This window comes from Prosopis cineraria, unplaced genomic scaffold (genome assembly GCF_029017545.1).
Source record: "Prosopis cineraria cultivar Desert tree isolate PC_DT_omini unplaced genomic scaffold, ASM2901754v1 PC10, whole genome shotgun sequence".
Lineage (NCBI taxonomy): Eukaryota > Viridiplantae > Streptophyta > Magnoliopsida > Fabales > Fabaceae > Prosopis > Prosopis cineraria.
In genome coordinates, this window is record NW_026555341.1 from 8,003,274 (window position 1) to 8,021,577 (window position 18,304).

The window sequence follows — 18,304 nt, forward strand, 5'->3', positions numbered from 1 at the left end:
GTACAGATAATTATGTTTGAAAACCTGGGTCTGATTTCAATCCAACTAGCCCACACTCAATACTCATCATGACTTCTTCGTTTTTAAATAGGTTTGGATGTAGTAATAAGCTCAATTTTTTTTTTTGCATTGAATAAATATTGAATTATTTCATTGTTTTATTTAAAATGCATCTTTCAAAATTTAAAATTCATCTTTATTCTAATTTTAATTGTAATTAAACGCAAATCATCAATTATTTTTTCTATTTTGAAGTTTTAATATGTTAACTAAAAGCTGAAAAGCAACTTTAGTTTAGTCCTTGTTCCTTTTAAACAAAAGGCAAGGTTGATGAGAGGTTTAGATGATTTTTTTTGTCCACCTTTGTAAATAGTTTCTGTTAATGAAGTTCAGTTTTCCATCACAAAAAAGGTGCAAAATCAAAGCTATAGACAAAAGCATATGCTTTGTTTATTTTGTCTTGAATTAATCATTCCAAGTATGGTTAAAAGAACAGAGTCATCTTAAATTCAAATAACAATACTATGCCATCGGTTAAAAAAGAGTCCAAACAATAATCCATCAGGCTAAGAAACATTAGCGTGAAACGCTAAAAATTACCACCTTAAAGATTTAAAATCAAAATTCTATCTCACAAAAAAAAAAAAAATTGAAAATGAAAGGAGAGAGGTTTGAGCGATGGGCTTGTTGTTGCTATTTGTTAGTTGTCTTGTTTTTTTTTTTCTCCATGTTTATATGTCCAACCTGCATTTATATATATTATAAAAACTTTTAATATAAGTGATAAGTTGGGAAAAAAAAAATCGGATTGATGTTAACTTTTCAGTTGTGCCAGTTATTTTAGGGTGCCTCTCTTTATCACCTTGGTATAAATGATTTAAGATATATTATTTCACCTTTCTTTTTAAATGCTGGATTATGTAGTTAATAGAATAGAGCTTTTCTCAAACCGATACAATCATCAAAGTAAACGGGCTCAAGTTGAATGTAGCTTTTATAATAGTTCATTTAGCTCGTGATGATGTTGTTGTCACTCTTGTCTAATGCTTTCTTATTGTAGTAACATGTAGGGAGAAGAGGTAAAAAAACTCACAAAGTGATCAGTCATGGATATCCAGCATTTTAGAGTAAAGAAAAGGATAAAAACACTGATAACATTATATGAGTATGTGCAAAAGTAATCAGATTATTAAATCTGACCTAATGCTATTAACTTTGATTGTTAAACGTTGACTATGCATGTCACATGTCAGTCTTTGTTGACGTAGATTATTAAATAGGCAAAAATATTCACAGGGTCATTGATTAAGAGTAAAAACACCCATGAATCGTAAGCCTAGAGAAAAAATATCCGTAACATTACCAAGTAGGTGCAAAAGTGACCAATCCATTCAATTTCTTAAGTGTTGACTTTTTAGCTGACATCCAAACAGAAATTGATTATTTTTGTATTGATGTAGAAAAAAATATTCTTAGATGAATTTTTACAAATGTTGATCTATCATCGTATAAGTACCTATAATATTACTTTATTAAGTGTAATAGTGATTAATCTGTTAAAATTAATGTCACATGTTTATTTCCATCGCCATGTATCTCGACCCCTTTCTTTCTCCCTCTTCACTCATTTTTCTTGTCCACAAAACCTGAGGTTTAGCATGGTGAGATAGGTTATATAAAATCGAAAATTGAGGCTGAGCACATTCAGCTTAAGCAACCTTAAATAATTGCATTCATGATAGATTCAAAAATTTTAAATGGTTTTCACTAGTGTTGGAAAGAAATAAACAATTTAATTTGATATTCAATCAAAATGACATTTTCTCACATGATATTCATATAATAACTGATTAATTTCTAGAGAATTTCGTATAAGAATATTTTTTATTTACATCAATGAAAAAATAATCAACTTTTGTTTAGCTGTTAGCTAAACAATCAACATTTAAAAAATTGAATGGATTGTTTATTTTTGCACCAACTCTGGTAACATTACGCGTATTTTTGCTCCTTACCTATGATTTCGTAAGTATTTTTGCTTTTGGCTGATAACTTCATGGGTATTTTTGCTCCTTTATTAATCCATGTTAATAAAAATTGACACGTGACATGTACGTCAGCATTTAACGGTTAAAATTAATGATTTTGTTAATTTTGCACCTATTTATGTAACGTTATGTGTATGATATTTTTATCCTTTTTTTCATTTTAAGATATTAGGTGCCTGCGACTGATAATTTTTACCTTTTTACCGTAATATGTAATACTCGGTGCCCAAATTAACCTTGACTGATTTGGACTTTTTATGCATTTCGTTTTACTAATTTACGCTAATGAATTTGATCTTTTGTTTTTTTTTGTGAAGTTATTAATCAGTGCTGAGCTTGAACAGGTGAAAAAAAAATAATAATAATAAAAAAAAGAAGACACGTCAACGAAAATCTCGCGAGTTGAAAACTTGAAGCATAATGACCCGGCATTCAAGTTCAAGTTTACAAAGGTAAGTGCGAGTCTTTCTTTCCAGTAGAAGGGTGGTGGCCGGCTCTGGTTGGGTCCCGTCGTTTCAAAACGCTTCTATAGCCATACGCGCTCTCCCCCTTCAAAGTTCAAACCCACACAGCGTTAGCTTTCTCTCTCTACATCTCTCTCCCTCTCGAGCGCAGATCTCTATCAGTTTGGTGATTAGTTCGTCAGATCCAAGCTACAATCTTTTGGACTTTCTCTTCTCTTTCTTCTTCATCTCCTTTCTCTCCGACAATTCCGATGGAGAATCTAATTTCTTTGGTGAACAAAATCCAGAGAGCTTGTACAGCTTTAGGTGACCACGGTGAAGGTAGTGCACTGCCTACTCTCTGGGACGCCCTCCCTGCTATTGCTGTTGTCGGCGGCCAGGTTGGCTTGATCCTGCTATTTTTGTTCCGCTCTTGTTTTCTTTCTGTTGATTGGATTTTATCTCCTGATGTTTTGAATCAAGATTAAGCTTCCCTTGGATTAGATATCTATTTATTTATTTTGGTAATATATATTGGTCTATTTCCTTTTTTTCATTTGCATTTCACATGTTGGTGTGGCTCTTTCTCGTTTGGCAAAATCCTGTAGGGATCGTGATTTTATGTTATTGTGTATTTGATGGTCAAGCTTTGATTGAATCCTTAGAGATTTTTATTTGAATTTTAGATCGATGATAAATTTATAACAAACATTTGAGTGCAAACATCTTTTTATTTCCTTTGTAGCGGCATAATTTCGGAGGGAAGGATACCAGCTTTGCCTTGGTAGTGAGCGGTTATCTTGTTCCCTCTTTAGCGGAAGCCACTGTTTGAAAGGTTGGAATAACACTGACATACGTTAGTCTCATCTCTCTCTCTCTCTCTCTCTCTCTCTCTCTCGCGCGCGCGCGCCGGTGGGGGGGCATGTAGATGTAGTAGAGAAAACCACCATCAGCCACAGCATGGAAGATACTAGACCCAGTGTCTAAACTATCTAGCAGTTTCAAAATGGAATTGCATTTATGCTTAGTTGTGTTCAAATAATTGTTGTTTCCCATTTTCTCGTTCTTTTGCCCTACCCATTTCCCCTCAACCAAGCATACCCAAAGGGTAGGCAAAACTTTAATAAAGAACACCTCCTGCATAGGAGAATTAGTTTCACGTTAGCTCGATGAGAGACGTGGAACTCCCATTTATATTGGAGGGTCTTCCACTCGTCCTGTTGATTTGCTTCTTGATAAACATGGAAGACTGAATACTGGTAGGAACTTCTCAAGACAGTACCTGTAGTTTTTCATGATTGCTGCCAGATGAAGATTAGTATCTCATCATCTAGTGGAATAGAAGAGCTTGGATTCTGCCATGCATGTGATATGGTGGAAATTGTCACTTAAGTTCTGGTTTAGTGCTGTTTGACCGGACACATCAATGAATTTGTCTCTTCACATTAACCATTTTAGTTGTCTAACTGAATTCTTTAGAGTAGTACATAATTCTTGAGTTCAATATGATTTTTCACTTAATTGGTGTATCTATTATTTTATAAGTAAGAAGGCTTACGTTTTTCTTTTGGTATATAGGGTATGTGTATCTTTTATGTTGGTAAAGGATTATGCCTTCCTTGTATGTGAAAATATACAACCCTGGTTAATTATGTTCACTGTATCTTCTCTTAGAGCTCTGGAAAGTCTTCAGTATTGGAGAGCATAGTTGGCAAGGATTTCTTACCCCGTGGATCAGGTAATTATGGCAATAACATTTGGCTACACCTTTTACTTTAACTAGTCTTTGTAAATATGAGGAGGAGGAAGTTAATGTATGAAAAAAATTTCAGGGATTGTTACCCGGCGACCTCTCGTCTTACAGCTTCACAAGGCTGATGAAGGTAGCAGAGAGTATGCAGAATTTCTGCATCTCCCAAGGAAAAGGTTCACTGACTTTGGTAAATTCCTCAATCTCAAGTTCGATTTCTTTGTTATTAGCCATTACTTTAGTTTGGTGCTGTGCGATATTGTTTTGACTGTTGAGAAGTTCATCTTCAGGTTTGCTAGTTTAAGCTATTAAAGCTTGTTTCACTATTTAGAGCTCTGAATGATTTATTAACACTACAAACTTATTGGCACAAGTTTGGGCATTTCTCCATATTATTGATGATCTAATTTATGTAGCTGCTGTGAGAAAGGAGATTCAAGATGAAACTGATAGAGAGACTGGACGAACCAAACAAATTTCAAGTGTTCCAATTCATCTTAGTATATATTCTCCAAATGGTGTGTATGAATTCCATTGTTCTTTATACCTTATGATCTGCCAACTAGAATACCTATAAATGTAATATTGCATAAGATTTTTTTTTTAATCAATCTTCTTAACCGATTTCAAATTTGGTGACATCTTGGACTTTTGCAGTTGTTAACTTGACACTTGTTGATCTTCCTGGACTTACAAAGGTAGCTGTAGGTAAGCAAAAGATTGACATGTATTTATTGTCCATGGTTTTCCTGCAACTTCGTGAGAATTGCTCAAGTTTTATGATAAAGAATAGGTGCTTACTTATTATTATATGTTATGCAGAGGGTCAACCTGATAGTATTGTACAGGACATTGAGAATATGGTTCGCTCCTACATAGAGAAGGTGCTGTCCATTCTAGTGTTTGAACTTCTAACATGAAATAGCATGGTTATAGTACAAACTTTGCTGGGAAGCATATAACATTTTGTTTGCTTACCTCACATTATATGATGTCTTAGTCTGATTATTTGTAGCTAGGAATTGCAAAACTGGCTAGTTGATAGAGAATTTAGAAGTAGCTGAGTTTAATTTCATAATTTTGTGGACAACTGAGGATAGATTGCTGGGCTGTGAAGCAATTATTGTTCATGCTTGCACGGATGTTACCCTGCAGTAAATGTTTTAAATTCAATTCTTCTTGTTAATTTGCAGCCAAATTGCTTGATTTTGGCTATATCACCAGCCAATCAAGATCTTGCTACATCTGATGCAATTAAGATTTCCCGTGAAGTGGATCCTACAGGTGATTTCTATAGTTTTTTTTTTCCTCCATATACTTTGATTACTCTTCTTGTTCCTCTCATTTAATGAGTTTTTTCATTGCTCTCTAAGCAAAAAATGTGAACTTTACTATGATTCTAAATTTCTAACAGTTCGCATCATTGAGAGCATTTTTGTTTTTTTGTTTTTTTTTTCCAGTACAATGATGAGACGCAGTTTTTAATTTAAGGCCTCAAGTGGGACCCAATTATGTGCCATGCTTCATGCTTCATTTTAAATAAACTTTTCTGTCCCAATTATTGGGTCCTTTATCATGTACAAAATTTATGCTTGAACCATGGTTGATCTAATCTTTAATGCAATTTTCCCTTGCTATAACCACCATCCAACTAATAGTGGCTAATCAATGAGAACAAGTTGATTGAATAACTTGAAGTAAGCAGTCTATCCGTGTTTTAATCCTGGGTTTATTATTTTTTTCCAGGGGAGAGGACATTTGGAGTCTTGACAAAGATTGATCTTATGGATAAGGGTACTGATGCTGCTGATGTGAGTAGATTAATTCTTAAATCTACTAGAACAACTTGTAATGCGTTGGTGTATCAGTTGAACTTTATTCTACTGGTACATATGCTATGGAAAGTGTCTAAATATTTTTCGTAGTTCTACAATTGGCTCTACTTGTTCCCAATTTTGAGATTAGCCTTCATTTAATGGATACCGTAAATACTAGTGGACTTTAAGTGATTGGTATTCTGATGGAAACCTGGTAAAACTTCTATTATTTTTAATTAGTGGAGGTGTTAGGTGTTACACTTTACCCAACGAACAAAGAGCTACTGTGGCAAAATTACACGCTCCTAATGGTAAACACCAGGCCTGTAAGGACAGACATAAGCTAAAATAATGATATTAACAGCAAAAGAGCACCGTAGTCCCTAACTTTCAGGTGGTCAGGCCTTTCCTTCCCAAAAGAGGAGCTTCCTGGACCTCATCCCACTGCACATAACCTAAAAGTCATCTTACTCAGCCCTAGCTACGTTGGAATCCTTGTCAGCCCCCAACTCATCCCTTTGAACCACCTCTGCATAACTGACGGCATCTTTTGGGCCTTTTACAGTGACACTTGGGCTTAAATTCCCATCAGCCTTAGCAATATGCTTCTTCCTTGAATATGCTTGGCCTGAAAATGCACGAGGCTTATGATATTCAGAAAGACTTGGCCATTTCCTTTTGAAGGACCATTTATAGTCAACAGTAGTAGTGTCGGTTTGTTGCCAAGGAAATTGTTTTTGCATTTTAGGTCTCGACTGCTTTAAAGTTCCTTAGTTTTCATTCTGCACGGTTAGAAAAGCAAAAACATATAGCTGCTTTGCTCATAGCTATGTTGTGAAATCCAGCTACTTGGTATAATACAGATCTCTTTGACATAACTTGTTGGTTGCTTCAGATATTGGAGGGGAAAGCATACAGGATGAAGTATCCTTGGATTGGTGTTGTCAATCGATCACAACAAGATATAAACAAGAATGTTGACATGATTGCTGCTAGGCGCAGAGAACGTGAGTATTTTGCTAATACCCCTGAATATAAGCACCTTGCTCACAGAATGGGTTCTGAGCATCTGGCGAAGATGCTGTCAAAGGTAGCCAACAAATCCCTTGCCAATTAGTGTTTGACTAAATGCCTTTTTTTTTTATTGTATTCAATTCTAACCATTGGGGTTTCTAATAATTAATTCACAATGCTGAATACTTCAGCATTTGGAGACTGTCATCAAGTCAAAAATTCCAGGCATTCAATCTCTCATTAACAAAACAGTTGCTGAACTTGAAGCTGAATTGAGTCGTTTAGGGAAACCTATTGCAGCTGATGCCGGGGTAAGCTTTCCTCTTTGTTGTTCAATTAGTGTCAGAAAACATGGGGCATTTTATGCAATCGTGGTGCTGAAAAAAGATATTGCCTTTCTCTGTCAGGCAAAAAAAAAAAAAAATGAAAAAAAAGGAGGGAACTTTTGTTACTGTCTTAGAAATTGTTCATATGCAATTATTTATTAATTGTTTTTTTAGCCCATTTATGATAGTTGTGTTCTTTTTTTTTTTTGTGAACATTTATGGTTGTGTTGATAAGATGCCATGGCGCTTAATTTTTTGGGATATTCACTTCTCACACTAGAATTTTCTAATGACTGATATCTTATGAAATGCAGGGCAAGTTGTATGCAATCATGGAAATATGCCGTTCATTTGATCAAATATTTAAAGAGCATCTTGATGGAGTGTATGTTCTACATTCTTTCATCTTTTTATGTGATGTAGTGCCCTTTTCTCCTACCTTTCACAATACCTTTTGTGCTCTATTTGTTTTATCAATACCTTTGTCAATCCCATTCTGCAGGAGGCCTGGAGGTGATAAAATTTATCATGTCTTTGATAATCAGCTCCCTGCTGCTTTAAAAAGGTTGCAGTTTGACAAGCAGCTTTCAATGGAAAACATACGGAAACTTATTACTGAAGCTGATGGGTACCAGCCTCATTTAATAGCCCCTGAGCAAGGGTACCGTCGTCTGATTGAGTCTTCTCTAACTACTATCAGGGGCCCTGCTGAGGCAGCTGTTGATGCGGTATGTGTGAATCAAAGAAAGTCTACACTATTTGTTATAAGACTTGTTAGTCTATGACCATGTTGCTAGTCCATTTTTTTTTCATAGGATTGTATTGAAACTTAACATGACCTCTTTATTGATCTAAAAAAACCTTAGCCAAAGAGCCTTGGCTCAAGTGGCCCTTCTTGGGGATACAAGAGCTCGGGGCTCTCCATATAGGTAGGTTTGATTCTACCCTATCTTTTTCTGAATTTTCAAATTTCTAGGGCTTTATGTCTCTTTTGTTAACCAAAAGCAAAAATTTAACCTTAATGTTGTTAAAAGCCTGTGCACTGGTGAATATAATACGTGTTGTTAAAAGCCTGTGCACTGGTTAAAGGCAAAAATTTAACCTTAATGTTGTTAAAAGCTAAAATATTCATATAATGCATGTTTGAGCTATCATGTATTTAATAATTGATATATTTTCACTCAACTTAAAGTGTTGACTTTTCCCACTATTCACGCTCAACTGATTTGTTACTTCGCATTGTTTACTTTCAGGTTCATTCCTTGCTCAAGGACCTGGTTCACAAATCTATTAATGAGACTGTGGTATGTTCCTGTTGATACTAGGGTTCATTGTTTCCTCCGTAATTCTTGCTGTGACTTTTTCACTTAACTTCTATGCTTCTTGGTGTTCAGGTTTTGTCTTAATTTATTCTGTGAGTAATCGTTTTTCCTGCAAGTACCACGGAAAGTAAATGGCTTGTATTACTTTAAGTTTCTAATTGTTGGGTTGCAGGATTTCTTTGGGCCTGTGGTTAACTCATGCATGCTAAAATGTTCGCTAACAATTTAACATCTTTTTCCGTGTTTTTGTTGACTTTTTATAGACTGTTTATTTTGTCAAGATATGCTAGAGGCTATTGAAATTTTGCTATTAGGATTTTGAAAAATTTCGATCCAAAACTTCCATGCCTCCCATGTTATGCGTTTGATCTTTCTCAGAGGAATTTGAAATAATTCATTATGAAATGAGGTTGTCTAATATTTTTGTTTTGTTTTTACAGTCAAGTTATGCGTAGGTATTTTCCCCTTCAATTTGTTCGATCAAAATGACGTGGGATTCATCTGACTTTCAGGACTTGAAGCAATATCCTGGTCTTCGTGTTGAGGTGGGAAATGCAGCAATTGAGTCTCTAGAAAGAATGAGGGAGGAGAGCAAAAAAGCAACACTACAGCTAGTTGATATGGAGTGTGGCTATCTGACGGTTGATTTCTTTAGGAAGCTCCCTCAAGATGTTGACAAGGGTGGCAATCCTACACATTCAATTTTTGATAGATATAATGATTCATATCTTAGGCGAATTGGTAAGTCTTGTCAAACTCAAGGAATTTTGATTTAAATCACCTAGCTTGATCCAGTGTGACCTTCCTCACAGTGAAATGCGTTAAATTTATTATTTATTCTCTCTTCTTATAAACAGGGACGACAGTTTTGTCTTATGTCAACATGGTCTGTGCTAGTCTTCGACACTCGATTCCCAAGTCCGTTGTCTATTGCCAAGTGCGAGAGGCAAAGCGAAGCCTACTCGATCATTTCTTCACTGAGCTAGGCAAATTGGAGGTGAGTAAAAATCTGCCTCACGGAGTTTATGGCGGATATTACTCGTTGTAGCCCCCCCTCCCTCAAATGGCCAGTTGGTAGCATGTTGTTGAGTTTTTCATTTAGTTTCTTTTATATTTGCCAACATTGAAATTTTTCATGTCTTCGTTAATGAAACTTGGCAGCAAAAGCGTTTATCATCTTTGCTGAATGAGGATCCTGCGATTATGGAACGGCGTAGTGCCCTTGCAAAGAGGCTGGAATTATACAGAAGTGCACAAGCTGAAATAGATGCTGTTGCTTGGTCCAAGTAGATGGGAATCGTGTGCATTGCGTTTATACATGGAGAGACTCTATAACACGTTGGTTGAGCGTGTAATTTTTTGTTGTATTTAGAGTGCGTCTTCTACTTATTAAAAATGTATTGTCTTCTATGTCTTGTTCTGATAATAGATCTGATTTTATTTTTCCGGGTTATATATCATTTATTAGGTGTCTTCACTCCCTCAACGTGATTCTTTTCAGCAACCCCCCATTTTTCAATGTATGATTAGCGTGATCATTTTGTACGCGCGTAAAATCATCTAGAGGAGAGAGCTCTTTTAGATGGGGGAAAAACAATTGTTGAAAATATTATAAATTTTGTAAAATAATGGGATTAAGTCAACTATAAAAATCCAATGCTTTTGTAGTCTAATGGCATGTAAATTCTCTTATAAGTAAGAGGTTATGGGTTTAATTTTATTTATAATTTCAAGGTGTTAGTCTGTCTCTTTAATTAAAAAAAAAAATCAAATGAAAAATGAATAGTGAGAATGCAAGGCCTGGGGATCAAAACCTTTGCTCCTCTCATGAGAAAAACAAATTTGCGTTTGTGCAATTGGAAGGGTCAATTCCTCAACATGGCTGGGAAATTTATTCTCACAAAATCTAGTCTTCTATCTCTACTTAGCTATATTGTGTAAAATGTGCTCTTGCACATCTTAATTGATTTGGAAAAGAGTTCTCGCAATTTTCTGAGATTCTTCCAATTACACCAAAAAGTCTCACCTAATATCTTGGGATTGTATTATCAAAGGAAAAAATTATGGAGGACTAGGTTTTAAGAAACGTAAAAGTCAAAATATTGCTTATATTATGAAGTTATGCTAGGGTATCCTTATGAAGCCTAATAATTGTCTTTAGGCTTGGATTTTGCATGATAAATATAAATGCAACAAGTCCATTGTTTCTATGGTTTGTAAAACTAACTCTTCCTCATACATATGAACCAGTATTTGTAAGGTTTGGGATAACTTTAAATCTCATATTGATTGGAAGGTTGGTAAAGGGGATAAAATTTCCTTTTGATATGACAAATGGTTCTCTCTTTTTGAACCTCTTATTAAATATGCCTTCCCTAATGTTGAGTCTATTTTACATGCTAGAGTTTCTAACTTCCATTTTGCAACAGGCAGATGGAACTTAGTTCAAATGGCAAGATATCTCCATTCAAATGTCATCAATCTTATCTCTCGTTCAACCTCTTAATCCCTTGGGAGATGCTGACAGTCTTTATTGAAGGCCTTCTATTGATGGAAACTTCTCCATTAAATTTGCTTATAAGGCTATTGAAAACCAATGAGACAATAACAACTCTAAAATTTAGTCTAAGATTTGGAGATGGCTTACTTATGAGAAAATTAAATTATTCCTTTAGAAAGTGGCTTGGGATCATCTTCAATCTAAATATACATGTTCTAATGGCTCCAATCCTTGCCAAAGGGCCTACCCTTTTGGTTGTAATTTTTTAGACTCATTGATTCACATTTTACAAGATTGCAAGAAGAAATTAAGAGATGTTTGGTCAAAACTAGTTATATATTCTAAACTTAATATTTTCTTTTCTTTTAACTTGTAGGATTGGGTACTATGAAATGCAAAGAATGATGTGGGAGGACCAAATACAAGGAAAGCTCATTGGTAGAGATTTTTCGCTCATATCTGTTGGAGCATTTAGAAAGATAGATGCAAATACATGAACTCAGAAGAATACATTGCCAACAAAGATATCACTTTCACATCTACTGAAGATATAATAAATGATCTAAAGCTTCAGTCAAGGCTCAACCACATGTTATTGCAAGGTGAAAAAGTTTAAGCCAAATGGTGCCTCCTAAAGCAAGTTGGGTAAGACTTGATATTGATGACTCAATTACCACCCTATTGCTGTTGCAAAACTAATAGGTATTCTTGAAGGAATCAAAATTTGTTGGAATGACAAGTTTGATAAAGTTAACATTTATTCTGACTCTCTTGAAGCTCTTATGCTCATCTAACATGAATTCTCAAATAACCACCCCTCATTGAAATTATTGGAAAAATTAGAGAATTTGTTATAAGAGACTGAATAATCACGTTTGATCAAGTCTTTAGATAAGTGAATAGACGTATTGATTGGTTTACACATAAATCTTTATATGATAATTTAGAGATTAGGATCTTTGATTTTTCACCCAATGGGTGTAGGAATTTTTTGTACTCTAACTTAATTTGTCACCATTTTGCATGAATTTTTTTATAGCCTTTTATTCCAAAAAAGAGGGTTGGGAAGGGGGCTTTTTACTCTCAGCTTTAGGCCTTAAGCTCTAATGAATTACTCCATTATATTTTATTTATAAGTCAAATTCTAAAAAATTTATTTGATTCGATTTATAAGTTACGGTAAGATTTTTTAAATAATATTTTTAAAATTATTCTTCATGGAAAAGTAAAAAAAATGCATTACTTTTTAAATTTATTATATATAATATATTTTAAATTTTATAAACTTTTATTTTTTATTGTTTTATATTAATATTGATGAGTTTGATTAAAATAATTAATAAAAAAAATCAGGGGAGTAATGATTTGTAAACGACATAGCGTATCTCCATCCTACAGTGACCAACAAAACTTCGTGCCTGAAAACAGGTAACCAACAGAACTGATGCGCGGGATCGCGGATATGCGTGGTTGAGTAATCACTCCAACTTTAGCATACGACATCGTCACGCCATTCTCTAATCTCTATAAATGCCTTGGTCGTTTCTGGTTTGCTTCCTGGTTCTGAAAGCAACCTGAGTGGGGGGTCGGTGGAGGTCAGGCCCGGTGACGTTCCCAACGTTTGCTGGAGCCATTCACTCACTCCCCATTTTAATGTTTCGCTTGGACCTGCATTATTTGCTGTTTGGTGTTCTGCTTCCTATCCGTCACCTGTGATCCTTCACTTTCATTCTCACTTTTCCCCCAAGGTATATTCTTCTCTCTGATTCCAAATGCTTTCCAGATCTCATCCCAAGTCTTTCATTCCCTTCTGTGATTTGAATTTCTACAAGCAGCAATATCCGGTCAACTGTGTATTTTTTTCCGGAAATTGATCGAATCCAAGAGGTCTTTCATTTTGCGAAATTTTGAATTTTTTGGGGATGATTTCATCGCACATCCAAGATGGATCGAGAAGATTTTTTTTTTTGTCATTGTTTATGTTTTGGTTCATCATATTTTTCTCTCAATTCGTCTTCGGAAATGAACCTTCTTTTCTCGAACTTGTTTTGGTTCGCTGTTTATGTTCGTTGGTACGTTGACGATTTATGTGATTGAGACTTACCAGTTTTTCAGGAACTTCGTAATGGGACTATTGAATAAGACATGTATTTGTGTTTATGAAGCAAGGCGTTTCGAAGAAAAGGAGAAAATTGGTAGTGTAATATATCGTGTTCAAGAACATAATATGATGCCAAATATTAGTTTAAGCTCTTTAATATATTAAAATCCTAGTTCCTGTTTGTTTTCCCGGTTTTATTTATGTTTCATACCAAATCTGTCACTGTCCTTTGTCGTTTTATCATAGGCAAAAGTACTTTGGTTCCTTTGTTAAATTATACTTCTACTTGTAACTGCATATCAACATTTTAAGCTTCAAAAGGGTATCGGTGATCATGAAAGTTACTAATCTTATCTCGTAGAGGTTAGATTCTTCTGACGCAACTTAGGATACTTGATTGTGTACTTGTGCGTCTGGAATCTTGAAATTCATATTCCTAGATTAGTGTGGATCGTGTATGTATAATTTGATTTAAGCCAGACGACTTTAAATAGAATTGAATCCATTCCAAGCCCCTTTTCTATAGAAAAAGCTCTTCCTCCTCCTTCCAACTATCCATGTATTTGCACAATAGATTTTCTCAAACATGTTACCATGTCATAGATTGGACTTGGAGCATAAATAATGCAGGGGTATGACTCTTCTTATTTACGGCATGAATAATCTGTAGAATTTTACGATATGAAATGTTTCATCAACGGTTATGGAAAACCTTTTTTTGTTAGAAATTTGATATTTTGTTCGCCTTACATAGACATTTCAATAATTTGATTGACTCTTGACAATTTCCACGCTGACCCATTTCTCTCCTTTTTGACTTCAGCGACAGCAGTTGTGAAGATAGCAAAAAGGAAGATAGCCAGAAAAAAAGCATAGGGTGTAATGGCCTCTGAGAGGGAATGTTTTGACCTTTCAGGACCCTTACATCTTTCTTTTGTTGACTGGTAAAGCCTATTAACGTGTTTTTTTTTTTCTGCTTTGGATTATCTTGCTTCCTCATCTCGAGCAACATGTGAGTATAAATTAGTTGTTGATTGTCCTTGACTGCGTATCTGAAAATTTATTGATTTGTCTGTCAAGAACAAGATTTTTTTTCTTGTGGTATTCAAGAATATAATTAGATTTTTCTTGGACGTAGTGCTTCAGTTGAGTAATGATGAAAAGGACTTGCTCGCTGGTGATTTTGACTCTTGATAAATATTTTTAGCATTTTATTTTTTGGTGAATCTATTGCTGACACAAAATAATATGCTATCTTTTGCAGGGATAATGCATATCATCGAATGTCAGTTGCTGCGAGTCTAGTACAAGGTGTTTACATACTAGAAAGGGACCGGCAAGAAAATCGCGTAGGCCCCAATGCTCTTGCACCTCCTTGGTGGACTTTCTTCCATTTTCAGTTGTTTCGTCCATTGATAGATGACGTTGATAGGTCCATCTTTGGAGCCATTTATGAATTCAAGCCACCTCCCTCTTCCAAGGGTAATGACACTATATCTAGAAGTCCACGATATGTGATTGCATTTCGAGGCACTCTGACAAAGGCAGATTCAGTTTCTCGTGATATTGAGTTGGATATCCATTTTATCCAAAATGGACTCCATCAGACATCTCGCTCTGACATTGCTATCCAAGCTGCTCGGAACATGGTAGCCACCATAGGGGATTCAAATATCTGGTTGGCTGGTCACTCACTGGGATCTGCCATGGCAATGCTTACAGGGAAAAGAATGGCCAAGAGTAGCATGTTTATTGAATCTTTTCTTTTCAACCCACCATTTGTTTCTGCTCCAATCGAGAGAATCAAAGATAAAAACTTGAAACTTGGGATTCGAATAGCCGGCAGTGTGATAACAGCTGGACTCGCCCTTGCTATGAAGGCTAAGCAGAAAGGGGAAGTGTCCTTGGATGATCAGTTGGATCCATTTGCTGCTTTGTCTGCCTGGGTCCCCTGTTTATTTGTGAATCCATCCGATCACATCTGCTCAGAATACATAGGATATTTTGAACACCGGAAGATGATGGAGGAGATCGGTGCAGGTGAAATTGAGAGGTTAGCGACTCAGAATTCAATCGGTGATTTGCTGATGGGAGCTTTTGGTAAGGAATCAGAAGCCCTGCACCTAATTCCTTCAGCTTCTTTGACAGTAAATGTAACTCCAGTTCAGGATTTCAAAGAAGCTCATAGCATTCATCAGTGGTGGAGACCTCATTTGAGTCTGGAACACAAGCTCTACAAATACAAGTAGCTCTAGTTACTGGCTTTTATGTTCATTTGGCGCTGTCGCTTCTAGTTTTCCTTGTGAATGTCTATATACTTAATTTCGGTTTTGGAGCAATGTGTATGCATGTAGATTGGTTGAACTGCATTTCTTCTGTAAATAGAAGCTTGGTGGTTCATGTGTCTTTACTGATTGGTAAGACTCGCGTTGTGTTTGGTGTACTTGGAAAAGGAGAGGGACATGGCATATGCAGACACAAATACTATGTTTGGTATGCTTGAAATTTATTCTACTATCTTTCCTTTTCCATGAGAGGATAGGCCAGATCATTCCATGGTTGGGGGTGAAGGAATGGCACTGTAGATCAAGGAATAATCATTGAAAAGTCTTATTTGCCCGTGAAATCTTTGATTTTTGCATTATACATGGACACAAATGAAGAATCAAACTAAATGGTGTGAGCTCAACAGAAAAATCTGTTCGATATATTCCAGCAGGAGTAAGCTCAGATGTAATCGAAGTTAAGAAAATGAAGACATTGTAACAAACGAAAAGTAAGAAAGATGGAGGTTGTGAGAAGAGGAACAATGAATTAAAATAGTGTCTGGATAGGTAGTTTGGATTTAAATTTTATATTTAAAATTTTGTATTTTAAATCTCATGTTTAAAATTTATATATTTTAAATTTTTTATTTTCAGTAGTCCAAAATTTTCTAAATCAAGATGTATAAGTTGAAATTCAAAACAAAAACAAAAAATTAGAAATAATAATTTTTTATATTTTTCAATTGTTGAAAAATGATAGCAAGAAATGAAAAGAATATACAAGGAGTTATAGAGGTATAATAAATGAAAATGCAAAGATAATAAAAAATTTAAAGTGCTTAAAATTTTAAATAATTAAAATGTAAAAGGAATTTGAAATTATAAATAAATTATAATAAAAAAATTAAATTCATACATTTTTATATGTCATTTGGATGCAACTCAACTACATTTAAATTATAATTTCTTTGTAATCTTAAATTCTCTCTACACCCTAATAATTTAAATTTCAATAAATTCAAACATTTAATCTCCTTGACAGCTATTATATCTTTTCTTACCTTTTTCGATTAAAAAATAAAAATAAATGTGTCATTTTCAATTTTAAATTTTCGTTTTGAATATCAATTTATCACTCTTCTTCATTTGAAATGTGTTAAACTATTCAAGCAAATAATTTTAAACACATGGATTTTAAATGTGAGACGTGAAGAATGATATGGAACATTTTGGCGAAGAATGAACCTAAAGCACGTGCATCTCAGACCAGATAGAATACGAAGAGTTTGGAGGAGAAGCAAGAACCCGCATGCATCTCGAGCAAGGGATAATGGATGACGAAGAAAGTTTCGAACTTGCATTTGAAGTCCTCTTGAAGCACTGTATCAGATTAAAAAGGGCCAGCAATGTTCTGATCTAATTAATGGCTAAAATGAGAGTGACTATAATCGTTCTAAAGAAAAGTAAAATAAAATTTGTATTATTTTATTTCAAAGGTTGTTTAGTCATTCAAGTTTATATATTTTCCATCCTCATCACTTTTTTATCCCAACAAATATAATAATATAAAAATATTTTTATTTTATATAAAAGATACTTAATTAGGCATTACGTTATATTATATATTCTCAATTCTCATTTATATTCTTATATTTTTTATTTTTTTTGACTAAATTACACACAACTCTTTTAAGCTTTAAATTATGAACAAATAATCTCTTTAATTTTTAAATTTTAATAATAAACCTCCTTAAGCTTTCAAGTTTATGCAAGTAACCTTTAACCATTGATTATGTACCCTCTTAAACTTTATTTTGTGTGCATTTAAGCTTTCAAACTTTGATTAATATATGAATAACTCTCTAAATTTTAAGTTATTTGTAGATAATTAATGTATGAAATTAATCATATAACATTATCTGCATAAACATAAGAGTTGATGGAGGTTCATTATAAAATTATAAAGATTAAAAAAGTTATTTATACACGGTTTGAAATTTAAGAGAATATTTTATAATTTAGCCTTCTTTTTTATTCATTTATCTATGTTACTAATTTTTGAGTCAGTTTGAATATTGTCAGAATCAAGAAGTTTCGGCCCAAAAAAAAAAAAAAGGAAGTAATTCCAATGCTATTTTACTTTCATAACCTTTTCTCTCCTTTTTTTTAACCCCATTCCTTCACTATTCAATATTCATTGTGATATAACTCCTCTTGCTCTTATCACAAGGTAATTTTTAAAAATGATACTCCCTTTGTTTAAAAAATATTTTTAAGGAGTTGTATATTTAAAAATGTAAGGTATTTTTAATCTTTTAAGGTGTGATTATTGTCTTTTTTCAAAAGTGTTCATATTGATAATAACTTTATATTTATTATAGAGTATTTAATTAAAATAAATATAAAAAAATATGATTAATTTAAAAATAGATAGCAATTTTATTGGAGATGAAATTCGATCAAAAATATTTTACATTTTTGAATGGAGGGAATAGATGTTTCTTATTATAAGTTATATTTACTTAGTTTTTTTAATATTACTTTTATTTTAAAATTATTAACTATGAAAGGAAATATTAAAATATTTCATTTAAATATAAATAAATTCGAAAACTTATTCGGACAAAATTAATCCTCTTAACAAGTAATATCGAAAGGGTGCCGCGACATGCTCACTCATTACAACATTAACCATGGATAAGAACAATATCGAAAC

The 18,304-nt window shown here is 34.0% G+C and overlaps 2 protein-coding genes across 3 annotated transcripts; both read left to right on the top strand.

Moving 5' to 3' along the window:
- The first annotated feature begins 2,500 nt into the window (after positions 1-2,500).
- On the top strand, positions 2,501-10,206 carry LOC129321670 (dynamin-related protein 5A). Its single transcript, XM_054967522.1, has 16 exons — positions 2,501-2,892; positions 4,166-4,229; positions 4,324-4,431; positions 4,658-4,759; positions 4,899-4,949; positions 5,064-5,125; positions 5,435-5,525; positions 5,988-6,052; positions 6,954-7,148; positions 7,264-7,383; positions 7,713-7,783; positions 7,901-8,126; positions 8,652-8,702; positions 9,233-9,461; positions 9,578-9,717; positions 9,882-10,206. Exons 1-16 carry the CDS (start codon positions 2,764-2,766, stop codon positions 10,008-10,010), a joined length of 1,833 nt encoding a protein of 610 aa, XP_054823497.1. The 5' UTR covers positions 2,501-2,763; the 3' UTR covers positions 10,011-10,206.
- Positions 10,207-12,683: 2,477 nt separating this feature from the next.
- Positions 12,684-15,731, top strand: LOC129321671 (GDSL esterase/lipase At4g10955-like). Of its 2 annotated transcripts, none has more exons than XM_054967523.1 (3): positions 12,684-12,968; positions 14,145-14,265; positions 14,586-15,731. In XM_054967523.1, exons 2-3 carry the CDS (start codon positions 14,204-14,206, stop codon positions 15,568-15,570), a joined length of 1,047 nt encoding a protein of 348 aa, XP_054823498.1. In that variant the 5' UTR covers positions 12,684-12,968; positions 14,145-14,203; the 3' UTR covers positions 15,571-15,731. The 2 variants fall into 2 exon arrangements, with proteins under 2 accessions (XP_054823498.1, XP_054823499.1); XM_054967524.1 differs by lacking the exon at positions 12,684-12,968 and adding an exon at positions 14,460-14,498 and having other exon boundaries at positions 14,164-14,265.
- The last annotated feature ends 2,573 nt before the right edge of the window (positions 15,732-18,304 follow it).

Coding starts and splice junctions, on each gene's coding strand:
- LOC129321670 (XM_054967522.1), top strand. CDS start 2,764: ATGGAGAATCTAATTTCTTTGGTGAACAAAATCCAGAGAGCTTGTACA. Junction 9,462..9,577: donor TTCATATCTTAGGCGAATTG/GTAAGTCTTGTC, acceptor TCTTATAAACAG/GGACGACAGTTTTGTCTTAT. Junction 9,718..9,881: donor CTGAGCTAGGCAAATTGGAG/GTGAGTAAAAAT, acceptor GAAACTTGGCAG/CAAAAGCGTTTATCATCTTT.
- LOC129321671 (XM_054967523.1), top strand. CDS start 14,204: ATGGCCTCTGAGAGGGAATGTTTTGACCTTTCAGGACCCTTACATCTT. Junction 14,266..14,585: donor CATCTTTCTTTTGTTGACTG/GTAAAGCCTATT, acceptor TATCTTTTGCAG/GGATAATGCATATCATCGAA.